General features: G+C 48.1%; 1 protein-coding gene across 1 annotated transcript in view; it reads left to right on the forward strand.

Annotated features, from left to right (window-relative positions):
• Positions 1–14,682, forward strand: part of LOC112572827 (membrane-associated guanylate kinase, WW and PDZ domain-containing protein 1-like) — a 62,514-nt gene that overhangs the window by 18,485 nt on the left and 29,347 nt on the right. The window contains 3 exon segments of the mRNA XM_025252730.1: positions 10,925–10,982; positions 11,265–11,323; positions 12,764–12,883. Of these exon segments, the coding sequence (XP_025108515.1) occupies positions 10,925–10,982; positions 11,265–11,323; positions 12,764–12,883 (237 nt within the window).

Here is a 14,682-nt window from a genome sequence, read left to right on the forward strand (position 1 = left end):
GGGCGGGAGACGTGCGGATAAGGGTGAGGAAAGCTGATCCAGGCTTGTCAAAAACTTCCGATCACTTTCTGCCTGCTGGCACTTGTGTCAAAGTGAGTCACTGTAGCGCTCCGTCAACCGTGGACTTCTCTCGAGCATCACTGAGATACGACGGCGCTGGTGTTAACTCCGACCGCCCACTTGTTGGTAAACTCGAAACCAGCTCGTGTGAGAAAGAGAGAGAAAGCCGAGGAGGGACTGTGACGTCACAGGGAGATTACCTTGGCTAAGCAGAGCATCCCGTGACCACCTGATTATGACAGCAACTGGCATTTGCTCATGACAGGGATCACTTAGCACCACCTGTGTGTGTGTGTGCGCGCGGTGAAGCCAACACTGCTGCCGTACCTGCCCTGAACGTTACAACGGACATGACATTATCTGAAGGACATTGTGTGTCTCCGGAGTCTGTTTCACTGCGCCGGTATACAGATAAGGTAGACTACGAGCCAGGGAGTGGTAGTGAACGATTGGGTGAAGAAGGATGGTCCTGCCTTCATCTTCTTAGCCAGGGTTTTGCCACCACCACCACCTTGTTGAGTTGAGGCTGTGATGATGGTGCACGCTCCATCCCAGTAGGCGCAAAGGCCACTCAGTGTTTCTGCTCGTACGCAGGATGTGTTGTACAGGCAGGGAAAGTGTTTGAGAGAGAGTCTACATCTTATATTAGATATCACTGTCAGAGCGTACAACTGTCATATTGTGCTCAGTCCGTGCTGTTGGCCACCTGTGTTCAAGGGTGCACGCGCACTCTTTCTGTGTACCTCCCAGTTGACCCACGTCCTCACGTGATGTAAAGAAAGCATCATTTTCCACGTCCTGGCGGCCTCTCTGGCACATCCAGCTTTCAGACAAGAGAGAGACAGAGCAGGGAAGTGACCGCGCCGTACTGCCTTGCCATGAACCATCTTTATGTACATCCGTGGCTGGAATAAATAAATAAAACAGCCGTCCGCCAGCCAGAAGACTTGAGAAAACCGCTCGAGCATTGCGACTTGCCGAGGGAGGAGTAATAGAATGTGTCGCCAGCGCGTGACCTGAAGTGTGAGTTGTCGCTCCTCCTGGGTCTCGTCGCCCTGCAGGATGATGGTGCTGGTGCAGGCCACCGCTGCGCTGAAGAACCGCGGTGACGGCGGCGGTGGCGGTGGCGCGGAGGTGAAGCTGATCGGAAAGCCAGCGCCGGCCAGTGAAGAGTCTGGTGAGGTGCAGAAGTCGGTGCCGGACTACGACATGGTCGGCACGTCGTCATGCACGGACTGCGCGGCGGGCAAGTGCCACACCAAGTTCATCCACCTCCCAGGCAGGTTACCTTGCGCATGCGTAGTGCAGTGAGCTTGCGTGAGTGTTGTGTGACAGCGTGATGTTGTTTACTCTGCATGTGTATATCATCTTTTCCTTATTTTACTCTTGTTTTGTCTGTCTCAATCTTTTTACAGCTCTGCGCCTAGCATTATGATTGGGAAAAATGACCGTCGCTGTTATTGAGACTTTTTTAAGGTGTGGTTGAAACAAGGATTTCCTGCATTGCAACGAGAAAAAAATGGTCCCGGTGAGAGTTCAGTTAAGTCCGTGAACATCGTTGTTTACGGTAAAAGAAAATAAATGACAATGGATTCCGGGGTCGCGGCACATCGCATGCTGACAGTTGGGTCTGACGGAACTGACACTGATTTTACTCAACGTACACCACATACCAGTGCATGTGCAAGACAGTTTGTGTCAAAGCACCTAGGTCTAGGGGCATCCAAGTCTTGTTCTAATGGAAATAAATACACATGAACAGTATGAAAGGGTTTGGGGGTTGAACAAACAGCGCTTACTGTGATTTTATGGAAAACCCGAGGCAGCGGTCGATCCGGGTACAATAAGTGCTTTGTCTCAGACTAATTACAAATACGCGACAGACTGTTTGTATTTCTCCGTGGGAAAGTAAATTGGCAGTTAAGTTAAAGGTGAGTTTAAGGCACAAAAATGGTGCTCGTTTACGAAATGTACGATGCAGCGGTCATTGGAAGAGGGGAGCATTGTGAGAAACGAAATTTTACTTTTATAATGCGCTTCATTTTTTTAAAAATGTGAAGCATAGCTGTTAAATGTTTGTGCCAGATTGCGAGAGGTCGGAAGAAAGTAGATGAAGGTAGGTAAATTCAGAGGGAACTGTGAAAGTCTTGCGCTTTGCTCGGCACTTTCGATGGGCAAGTCGAGAAGGACAACTCTTGCTTTCAGCTTCAATAGATTTTTTCAGTGCTGGCCCCTTAATCGCAGATTCCCACCTCCCTTCTCTCTCTCTCAATTATTTCTGAAGCTACATTATCACTTAGCTCGGCTGCTTCGCTTCTTAACCCCTTCACAGTGCACTCCACAAGTCAACAGGATCTTGTTGAAACCACGCATATTTTTTTTTTTTTAACATCTTTCCGTTATTCGTGTCCCGTGATGTGGGTGCAGGTCTAAATGAGAAATTAATGACATTTACGGACGTTTAATGAGAACCATTTTAGGCCGTGCTACATTGGCTAAAGACCAAGATGGCTTTTTCTGCTTTTTTTTTTTAACCCAAGGGTCTGAAGTATTTGCCTAAATAAATATAACCAATACAAACAGAAAATCGCGACGCTCATGCGTACACACACACAAACACGGGGTCGAAGGAAGGGGACTCATTGCTGGTAACCATTATCTGCAGTTTACTCACTTATAGTAAACATCATATCATAGAGACTGAGTGCTGATTGGCCATGTGTGTTTCCCATCTGGATGGAACCATCTTTCACACACATGCTGAAATGCCGTCCACAGACAGTAATTATCCTTCTGTCTTCAGCACTGTTCTATAGACGCTGCCTTGAAGCTCTGTGTGCACGTGGTGAAGATGCGGGGTGGCGCATGCGCATGTATTTAATGAGATGTGGCAGAGCTGCGGAACCTGAAGACTAGTAAAGTACTTCCACTTCAGAAGACAAAGGCTGCAGCATTTCTTATTATTCCTGTATTTTATCTCTTCCTTTACCCTTCCCAGACTTCCGTCTCTCTCCCCCCACCCTAACTTTTAAAGAGGAAATTGTGTCAGTCGAATATCGGGGCTGTTTCGCTGATAGGACCCTTTTGGCTTGAGAGATGGGAGAGGGTGTGGAGTGGAAACAAGAGGTGCTTAAGTGTGTACGTCATCCAGCTGTCTCACCCATGGGTAGCTCTGTATGAACGACACATACTGTTTTAAAGGCAGAGAGGTAGTGACATAGAGAAAAGTAAATACTTTCATTTTAGTAGTGTTGCTACGGCAGGCTAATTGTCAGGGTACCCGCCCTTTCCGGGTACTATGGTTTGTTTCCTCAAATCCAATTGCCTTCCTTCGCAAAGTTCATATGTAGGCGGAAGCGCAAATAAATAAACCTTCGGGTGGGTTTACGAGGAGCCAGCGACTAAGATTATATTACAGCTAAGCAGCCGGTCCTGTAAACAGGTGTCATATGCAAATAAAGAACAGCTAGTGCAAGACGAAATCTGAACCTGAAACAGTTTGTCTTCGCTGTCTTGATGACAAGCTTTACCCGTTGCGCCACCGGGATCGCCCTGTGAGTGGTGATGGAAGCTCAGCATACCTAACACGCTTAACCTGGCTTACCTGTGCTTGCATTTCTTCGAAGGTTGTATGAGAATTGCATTGTTTTTGTTTTTGCTCTTTTTTTTTTTTACTCTCCTCCCCTATCTTTTACTTTCACTACCTCATTCTGCTCCTTTCTGACCCTGATGAACCTGATTGAGCCCAGGTGCTTGTGGTTAACTTCTTGTTATCGCCCGTGTACTGTTACACACACCTGCTCTGCTCTGTCAACAAGGCGACAGTGTGGGAGTGTTCAGAGTTAAGTGATTGCAGGCAAGCTGGTCTGGCCGCGCCGATCGTATCCAAACCCGTCTGAAGACCGAACGCCGGCCAGAGTGCAGGGGCAGGTAGTGAGCAGGCATTCACGCTGTCTGAGGAATCAGTCGGACCCGCGTTTGCCCTCACTATGAGGGGACCGATTGCTTTAGGCGCGAGAGCAGGTGAGTCGACGCCAGGCTCCAACCTTCTAATCACAGGAGTGGACTGGGACTGACATCACTCCCTATATCGGAGGCTGTGACACCTGATGCTAAACGGGGACGATAGCGGATTATACGGGCTACAATGCGGACTTTGGTGGCAAGAAAACAGTGGATCGTATCGCTCAGTTACTGATAAAAGCTTTTTCTTTTTCATTCTTTCGTCTTCGCGAGTGTTTTTGCTGTGTGTGTGTGTTTTCTTTTTTCATTATCAGCGTGTGTTTTATTATCATGGAGTGTATTTTCGCTGTCTTTTGTGCATCATCGAAAAACATGCAATCTTACATCTAGACCATTCTTAAAACACCGACATCATCATTATCATCATCATCACACACACTGACAACTCTGGTTGAGTAGCTGAGGGGACAAATGATTTCAAGTGCCTTCGTCAACTTCTGCATACAGGGCTTAGGGTACCGTTGACCTGAGTTCAGTAAATCAAATTATTTTGCTAGTATAAGTTCTGATGTAGACAAAATACAGGGCGCCTTTCTGACAATTACTTATCACAACGGGAAGCTAGATATCTGCCTGTCACCAGTGACCTTAGAACATATACTGACAATGCTGTCGGAACTGTTCTCATCTTGGACAGACAGATAACGGACATGTGGGACCTGCTGCTCGACTTTATCATCTACTGGTCGGCCGTCACGTGTACTACGCTTAAAAGTAGCTATGCACTCTTATACCTGAACGGTAGAAGTGGAAACATATTTAGAGATGGCTGTTTAACCAGCAAGGCCTCCCCACACACCTCCCCTACCCCCACGGGACCCCTCACCCTCTTCCTCCCCTCTCCCCCATCGTAATGGGTCGGCGCGTGGACACGACACCCTGCTGGCCCATCGTGCTTCCGTCTCACAATTCCGCGACTGTCGGGCGCTCAGGTCGTGAAATTCCTTCATTCCTGCTTTCTTTCCTTCCTTCCTTCCTGTGGTCTGGCTGCTTGATGCCAGGAGGGCCTGATGGCGAGGCGCCGGTGCCAGAGGAGTGCGCTGACGCCGCTCGGCTGCTCCTGCTGTGTACATGCGTGCCGCTGTCGTCCCGTGTTTCTTCTGCACCGCCGTTCTGCAAGCAGAAACCTTTTCCCACCCCCTACCCTACTCTCCCCCTCCCCTGTTCTTTCTCATCCCTCTAACCACAATCCCCGGTGCTGGCTGCTAGTGGAGTGTTGTCAGGAGAACTACTAAACTTGCTCCACTTGTTCCTTCCGCGAGTCGTCGGCTTGGTGTTGTCCCGATGAACAGCTTGTGTCTTGTGTCTGTCTTTCCCCCGCACTCCCCCTCCCTTCTACACCCATTGCCCCCCTTCGTTCTCCTACCTTGCCCTTGTTTACTAGCTGGCGCTACGGATAACTTGCAGCTGATGAGTGCTGGCAAACTTTTTGCCTAAAGCGGCGGTTGGGGCCGAGCCTGCTCGTCCCTCGGTGGCGGCTCTCCCAGCTGATGATCTGCGCTGGGCTTTGACAGACGAAGAAGCAGGATCAAAAAGGAGCGGTTCATCGGGGCCACGCTGCTGGCAGTGGTGCTGGTGAGGGAAGGCTAAAACGGAAGCTGACGCCGACGTGGAGCACATGTGAGTATTGTTGTTGCCAGTTCCGTCCTTGGCCCGGGGCCCAGCTCTCACACAGACCTCAGATCGTGGTTATGTGGGACATCCCCTGGCCAGCCTGTCGCTTTTTGTAGACAAAGAAGTCTTCGGGGCGATGATGGATAGCTCGGTGTGTTATTGTTGTGTAGCTTTCTGTCACAACAGATATCAACAGCAATTTTAGCGATGTCTGGCTTTGCTGCTTATACAGGAAGTCGCGCTCAGTTATGGACCTTCAGGACCCGAGTGGAATCGGCAATGTTCTGTACACGGGAGATGCTATTTGTGAAGGAGACGAAAGAAGTTGTACTTGGTATTGTTTCACAATGCAATCCTTAAGTGTTCTCTGTATTTTTATGTACTCGGAACGGAGAGGAATCCCCTTGCAAGTAAACAGAATGCTGGAGACTTAACTTCAAAAGCATCTTCTCGTTTATGTTGTTACGCGGAAGACGTAGGATCATTGTAGGAGGATCGTGGCATGCGGTAGGCGGGATGCTGTGAAGTATGTGAGGCTTCATTCACCACACGCTTGCCAATCTCTCAGGTGTGCATTTTAAAGGGGGAAACAAAAATTGAAATCGGCCACATAAACATGGTTGTTGGCTACAGTGAGACACGTGTCAAGACGGTTAACTCCGGGAGTGCGCAATGTTTGTTTAATACGTGACTTCCGGTACGACTGCCCACGGATACGAGTCACAGGTCAACCTCGCACGTGCGCAATATCTTTCTCGTCAGATGGACTGCATACTGGGTGGTCTGTTGTGACAGTTGATAAAATTGCTCACCTTTCCCCCCCAGCATAGCAACGGCAGGGCAGTCGTCTTGTAGGCCTGCTTGTAACATAAACAATCCCATTTCTCTCACTCCAGGCGGAAGCATCGAGCAGCTAGCAATTTTGTGGGAGAATTCCACTCTGTCACAATCATTGAAGTAGATAGCTCGTTGAGGTCGCAGATGTGGGGTCGGAACTCGAAAGCTAGTTTGTGAACGTCCCCCATCCCCCACCTCAAGCTAACGTCCTTTTCTCAACTTCCCCGCTAGATAGAGAACTACCTTTGGCATATCGTTCCATCGTTCTTTTGTTAGTTCGTTCACTCGCTTTCTCGTTCATTCATTCTTTTATTTTTTTTTCCCCTCATGTTGGTAGAGGCGGTCCTGTGGCGCAACGGTTCGTGACCGATAGGGAGGATTGTCTGTCCTGGGTTGGCAGAACACGGGTTACAGCGAGTCTGCTGTTTATTTTTAAGTGAGTCTTACGAAAGTTTGTTGATGTGAAGATGCAAGGGACTTTTGGAATAGTGCCTTACTATCAAAATGTCCTGTGTTTCTTTCTCTGGCAGAAACATAGAAATCGTAGTTTATATTTAGGGCTCCATACCTCATCCCTCTGTCCCTAACTCAACCCCCTAACCTTCCCTCGGGAAGCGCTTGTTTGCCAGTGCAGGGAGAGCTCATGTGTGCGTGTATGTTGAGATGTACCAACAGTGCCACCATTTGCGCAAGCGCTTACTTCAATGCAGGTGTCAGATTACACGTGAGTGAGCAACAAAGACTCTGTGGATGAGTAAGACCGACCTAATTCTAGCTCATTCCTCCCTCCCCCGCTCTCTTCTTGGGCCCCCTTCCCGCCGTTCTTGCTTCCAGGAAGAGATGGTTGAGGGACAGTTATTGAGCATGGGGATGCTTGCTTCGTTGGCGACAGTTTTAAGGCTCAACATTTTGGTTTCATCTAGGCCTGTTTCCTCGAAGTTCACTTACTCGTGTAAAACTTGCTAAGACTGCTTGTAGCTTTGTTGTCCACTGTCTCACTCTCAGCATTCAAGTGGATCTGTTGGAACAAGTGGAGCTGGTGTAATATGCCGCCATAGAGCAGATTAAATACGTGTACATGTTGTAGGAACTGTGTAGATTGGCGTGCAATAGGTTAATTGTAACCCCCATCTCTTCAGATTTATTTAGTCCCCTTTGGATATAGATGGTACATGTGGCATCCACTAGAGACCTCGCACATCTCCAGAAGTCAAGGTATTATTTTAGCAGTATCAAATATGATCGACAGAATGAAGAGCTAAGATATGTGTGTGTGGTGGGGAGGGAGTTATTCCACATACGCCGTGGCTCTGGGCTGATAGTGAATGACAGTTGAACTCATTCATTTGTTCGGGTTGGCCTGAACAACCGTGGATAGTCCAATGTTTCTTGGTGTAATTATCATGTACACGTGGGTCTCACCTGTTCGCCGCCATGTAAACATTGGTCAAACATAGTCGCCTGTTTGGCGACAGGTATGCGGTCGAGGTCCTCACCGCTGGGAGCATGGCTAGTTGGAGGATGGTGGGAGATGCTGTTAAGCAGGGCGCCGGCACTTACTGCCTCTTTCATGTTGCTAAATATTGCATCTCTTGTCTGCCGCCCACGACAACCATTAATGTATTTTTGGTTGAGCGAGAGCGCCATTGTTCATTCCGATTATCATCATCGTTGCGCCGGCATCGTCAGTTGTTGTCGCTACTACTTTGTGCTGGGTAAAATGATTTTATTGGGCGTAGTGGTGGTGGGTTTGTAAGACTTTTACAAGAAAAAACAAAACATGTGGATGCCGGTGTGAATGGCGGGCTGGCAGCAGGCCAGATGGTGCCAGTGCCACCAGGAAGTGTCAGCAAGGGAAATAACCTCAGGGTATAAATAGCCTTTTATGATGCACGTGTGTGGAAGCTGCGCGTGCATCACTGGCTGCTCTCTTACATCACAAGGGCAAGCAAGAAGTGGGTGTGTGTGGTGGTGGTGGGGGGAAGTTGCTTTGATGTGGCGCGCCGACAAGACGGGGGGAGGCTCTCTTATCTTTTGCTGGAGTTGCCCCCCAACCCCACGGCTGGACGGATTTGTCTCCCGCTGTACAACTCGTGTGCCAGGTGAACTTGTGGGGGTTGCTACATGCCTCTGTTCGCTTCTCGGCGGAAGCAGATTAGTTTTGGTGAGTGGGGGTCGCGTGGGTGAAGCAAGAAGGGGGAGATGCGGGAATGAGCGCAGTCTGCTCTGGCTTCTGGCCTGAGGGAGGTGACTGTAGGAACTTTGGCTGGCTGTGCATCCCAGCCCCTTGAACTCCCTGACCTTTCAACAAAACTCTTGCGGAACATCCTGTTCCTACATAGGAACTTGTGATGGGTAAACGTCGTCTGGCGTGTCAGTGCGTGTCGCGCTGTTGTCAGAGTTATCTTGGTGTTGGTTGTCAATGTTCTTGGTGTTTAGTTTATTACCTGAACTGTTGTTGGTTTGTTTTGGTCAACATGCTTAAGTTTTGGCATTTAGATAAAAGTGCAATAGCGATAGGAAATATAACTGGGCTATGCACTAAATTCCTCTTCTTCTTCTTCTTCATCATCACCACCATCATCATCATCATCATCATCATCATCATCATCATCATCAGCTACCACTACTTTCCTGTCGAACTGCTTTATCGCCTGTGATATATACAGACTTGCTGTGTTTCGGACCTGATGCCAGCGTTATCGAGGGCCAGGGGTGCCACCCGTGCTCCTCAGCAGGCAGTGTGACGGTGCGCACTGGGGTGGAGGGTGCGGGCTGGGTAGAGGAGTGCGTGCGTGTCGGCAGGTACGGTGCCGAAGGTATCGCGCTACCTGACAGGTGTGCAAGCGTCTCTTTGTCTTAAGACGCCGGAGGGAGAGGGTACAACGAGTGCATCATCACTTTCCATGGCTTAAAGGAAGCGTGGAAGACGAACGTGTGGCTTGATTCTTATCGCTGACATCGCAGTCTTCCTGTTGGTTGTCCAGTCTAGTATTTTTATTTAATGCCCAACGCTGAGATGACATATTTCACTTATCTTGCAGCAAATTAATCAGAGGGCGGTAAACTCATCGAGGATTTTAATCTGCACACCTCATCATTCCACCCAGAACACATTCGCGTTTTCGTCGCCATTTTGAACGCTTAATTTGAACAATGGATTGGCCGTGGTATTATTTTCTTCTGTTTCAAGTTTGCGTGCCACGTTTATTTGCCCGAAATAAATACACACACTGTCTGCCCTTTCTTAACGTTCGGAATGTGCCAGATGTGTGGATGCTTTATTAGAAAGTCAAAGTCACTTTTGAGAAACACTGGTGTCGGACAATAACGGTCTTTAGAGGTCGGAGCTGACGACTTTGGGGTTAAAGTTTGGACCAGGTGACGTGCACCTGTCTGTATGGACTCGCGTACATGTTTAGTCATTCTTCGGTTCCCGCTTCTACACACACACACTGGTACCAAATCTGTGGCCGCATTTGTAAAGAAAGTCGCGGATTGTTAACTAGGGGGTGGACTAGAGTGCACTCTGGCCATTTTCAGTGCCGTTACTGGCGGACTAGTACCTTTGAGTGCCGTGTGTCTGGTCTAGCCCACATCTTGTTCCTTTGATAGGCGTCAGTAAGCACACCCTTAAAGGCAGTCTTAACCAGGGGAAAAAGGGATGAAAGTTTAATTGAGTTTGGCAAAGATTTTGCATCATGAAAAGATTTGGCCAGACCTTTCTTGACGCTAGTACTTATTTGTCCGCTTAAGAAGGGCGTTTAATGTGAAACTTTACAGTTCCTAGTTCAGGTTGTACAAGAAAAGTGGCTATGTATTTTAGTATTAAATCTGTAAGTGCAAGTGCAATAGCATTGTTTAAATGTTACTGTTCTGTGTGTGTGAGAGAGAGAGAGAGAGAGAGAAAAAATGAAGTTGTCAGTAGTACTTTGCGAAATTATGGTCTTCGTCACGACCCGATGTCCGTCAGATCACTTGCTTACTGAGCGTGCTCTCTCTGTTGTGTGTGAGTGTTTTGGAACTAATAGAATCCTACCTACACCTGCTTAGTAAACTTTGAGTTTCTCTGTCTGGCTGTCTCTCTCCCCCACTCTGTATCTACTCCAGAGTTTTGATACCCTTTGACTCATCCCTTTGCGCCGACTGGTCACTTCTAGTTAACGGGTCATCTGCCATTTCCAGGCGCAGACTGAGTAGATGTGTGGAGGGACCAGTGTTGTACGGTTACTTCTCTGTTTACTCGTTAAGTAAGTACATGTAGATAGCTTTTGCAGCATCCTCATATCCACCGGACCTGTGGGGTGGACTGTGTACACTCTCAGACTCGCGTCTACAGCTGCACATTGTGAGTGTCGATGCTGACTGCGTCTGTCTTTGCCTGTTTCAGAATTGCCTTTTGGCTGGGAAAAAGTGGAAGATCCTCACTATGGGACATACTACATCGAGTGAGTAAAGATAACATGTTTCTGAGTTTGTGACAAGGAATCCTTATCACTCCTCTTCACTTACTTGTGCACACACGCACACGCACACAGGTTGGACGATCAGTTGTCCGTTTATTTTCCTTCTGGAAATTTTGCTTTTGTTTCCTAGAAATTAAGTAGGTTAAGGAAAGTTTGGAGACATGAAGGTGGGAGAGCAAACATAAATTCGGTGTGTTAATTGGCTATGTGATCGGTGCTGCTATGCGATGTAATAACGCAATGGGTTTCTTTATTTTGTGACAGCCATGTGAATCGACGCACACAGTATGAGAACCCACTTCCTCAGCCCAAGAAAAATGGAGGTAAGGACTCAGAAGGCTATCAACGAATCCCTTGCTATCATAAATAATTACCTAAGTTTGTTTTTTTTGTTGTTTTTTTTTTTGAAGTATTGTTTCTATTAAGTGGAAATTTAGTATCTTTTTTTCGTGTTACCTCAACTTGGACATGGCCGAGGAGTTAAAACCAGTGAGACCTTGTAAGTGTTACTTCAAAGATAGGAAAAACTATGTGTATAGGGAAACAGTCTGTGTGTGTGTAAAAACTAGATTGGCAGGGGGGGGGGAGAAATATTGTAAGGATTGATTACTTGAAGGAGAATTTTGATGATGTAGACGTGTGAAAATACTCAAAGATCCATGTTCACAACTACCCGCGTGTGGTTGCAAGCCGGCACATTTTGTCTGTCTGAGCCACACTTACGCTCGCCTATTCGCTTGCACACCCAATGTCCGTCTTATCTCGTCGACTCAGCAACTTTACTGTGAATCTGAGCTTCCGGTGCCGCGTACCTGCGGTGTGCACTGCTTACCTGAAGCTGGAAAAGAGTCGTCACATTGCACGACTGCGAGTGTCGAGCGCCGCTGTGGTCGGTCTGACTGACTGTCAGGCTGGCAATCTCCTGTGATCGAGACGATGGCCTGCAAGTCTCCGGCAACTCGCAGACTCTCTCCCCTCCACCCGACACACCGCCCGACAGGTCTTAACGGCAAAGCGCTATGTCGACACTAGCCGTGGTGCAGAGAGCCTGGAGGCAAGAGCGGCAGCTGATTGATAACCTGTACAAGGGCGTGATGATGGGGCCTGGCTGTGCTGCTGACACGCCACACCTGACAATGCAGCCCATAGTCACCCACAGAGTCAGGAACGGTTCCATGTATTCAGCCGCTAGTGTAGACACCGCCTGCATCTTGTGTCCAACAGTAGTATAATAGAGATTATGTGTGTGTGTGTGAGAGAGAGAGGAAGAGAGACTGGTAGGGAGAGAAATGTAGATCGAAGTCGAAGGTACAAACTGTGTAGATGATCTTCCTTTCATACACACCTCCAGTGGCTCTGCCTAGCGTCTGGTAGAGCGAGTACAAGATAATGAGAAACTGTCAACGCCTTCTCGACCCCTTCACAGCTGCTGCTATCGGAGACAGCACGGTGCCTGTCTCTCTTGCTGCAAACTAGCGCCAGGACTCGGATAATTTTCATGGCCGCGTTTACCAGATATGCGTATGTATGTGTGTCTGTGATTCTGTCCCGAGAGTAGGAACATGTGTTCAGGTGCATGTGCACTCAGCTTGCTCCACTTCCTCTCAGCCCTCCGCATGCACCTTCTCTCTCTCTCACACACACACACTGCCGCGGTATTCGCACAAACTTTGTCCGCAGCTTGTACATTATTTTTTGTTTGTTTAAACGGGGCCAAATTTTAGCTCATTAACGTTTGTCGCCAATTTTGCTGTTGTCTACAGTTGAAGACCTGAATGGCACCAGCACCTACCCTCTGCCCAACAGACCCTTGCCGGAGATGTCCACAAAGCGCTCCATCAGTGACTCCAGTATGAGTGGCAAAGTTGCTGCCACCAAAGCAGGTAAAGGCCAGGGTCGCTTTGTCCCACAGCCCCTTGCAAACTTGTTCTTTTGGGGGTCTGGCATTGAGGCAGAGCTTGTAGACGCCATGTTTAGTTGCTTTGTGACTTGGGGGTGCGGGGAAGTCGTAGGCCTGCTGCTGAGAACAGACTCAAGAGGTGGCCCGTGCACTGAGACAGAAAATGGGGCAAGGCTGAGATAGAGTGCCGTGCAGAAAGGGGATTTTTTTTTTTTTTTAAGGGGGGAGTGGGGTAGTGGAGGAATCACTCGGTTTTTGTTGACTGTTGGATTCCTGCTAGTCCCTGACGACCCCTGAAGGTCCTTCTTAATCGTATTGTGGACAAATGACCAAGTTTAGCGAGGTTTTTTAAACAATCGTCTTGTAAAAGACGTTGCCAGATTTGTGAAATTTTCGTTCATATTTCTTCAGTGAAGAAATGGGATTTACAGCTTGCTGGCTGGAAACTGTAAAGAAGCTTTGTAGCTGCACCATCGGCTAAAAATTGCAAAGCACTCACTGGCGCTTGAAATTATCTCACGGAGCCATCGGCTTATCTCATGTTTACCGCAAAACCGCCTACTACATAAGATTGTGGCGTCTATTAAACCACATCCAGGAGGAGAAGCTCTAGACCGAAAAGCTCGAGTCGCACTGCGACTGTGAGGCAGTTTGAATGGTCATATTCAATGTGAATACAAAGACCATCTAAACATATGTTAACTATCAGGTTAGGATTTCTTCTAGAACAGGGATGGGGAACATCCGACCCACAGACCGTATGAGGCCCGCGAAGTTATTCTGTCTGGCCCGGCCAAGGCAGCGGCAGACAAGACTCCAAGTTAAGTAAATTTATAAGTTTTTTCATTGTAGCATAAATTTAAGAGAACATAATAATAGTAACAAATTTTAAGGGACAAGAAAGGTGGGTCATGACAGATACGAGTGCATGACAGGATACACACTGGCTGCCCGCGGTCCGTCTGCCTGTACTATGGTGACTCACAGGACAGTGCCAGAGAGACTGGGAGTGTACAGGTTGCGAATGTGTTAACACACTCTGGCAACACTACGGCTTGGCCAAATTATAGCAGGCTAATTTTTAAGTTGATCATTTTGTATGACCCGCGGGTGTTGATATAAATTTCCAAATGGCCCTTGGCAGGAAAAATATGTTCCCCACACGTGTTCTAGAACCTTGGCGAAGTCGATAATTTGCTTTCTGGTCGGGGCGATCCACCTACCTCTCACAGCCAGACAGGGACTAATGGCGCTGTGTCACCTTCAATCTAAAATGGAACACACTTTAAAAATATCCTCCGCTGACTCGCGGGGCAGTTGGAGGTGTTGTCGCGAAAGTTTTAGCATTCAAGACTCTCTCAGGCCAGCGACTCCTTCAATATACAGACAACGGTAGTGTACCTTGAGTGATGTTTCGGGCTGTGCGAAGAGCGATGAAAGAAAAGAACTGGGATTCCACTCTCCACATGCCGTCCTCTAGGCACGATGAACCACATACAATTTGTTCACCCCGTGGCTGCTAGGTCATGTGTAGACCCGTAGTGTATGGCCAGTGCATGCTCTAGGTTGGACAGGTCATCGGAGGCGCTAGCCTTCCACATGTAAGGGAGATAATTCTGTGACTCGTTAATGTATTTATCATGTGTTTATTTCCCTTGCCTTTCGCGCGTAGGAACGTTTTCGCGAGCAAGAACATTATCCTGACGTCTGTATTCTTAAAACTCTCTCTCTCTTCACCTTTTCTCTCAGTGCTTCCTATCCCTACCCTCCCCGCATCCCTGC

Source organism: Pomacea canaliculata, linkage group LG9, assembly GCF_003073045.1.
Source record: "Pomacea canaliculata isolate SZHN2017 linkage group LG9, ASM307304v1, whole genome shotgun sequence".
Lineage (NCBI taxonomy): Eukaryota > Metazoa > Mollusca > Gastropoda > Architaenioglossa > Ampullariidae > Pomacea > Pomacea canaliculata.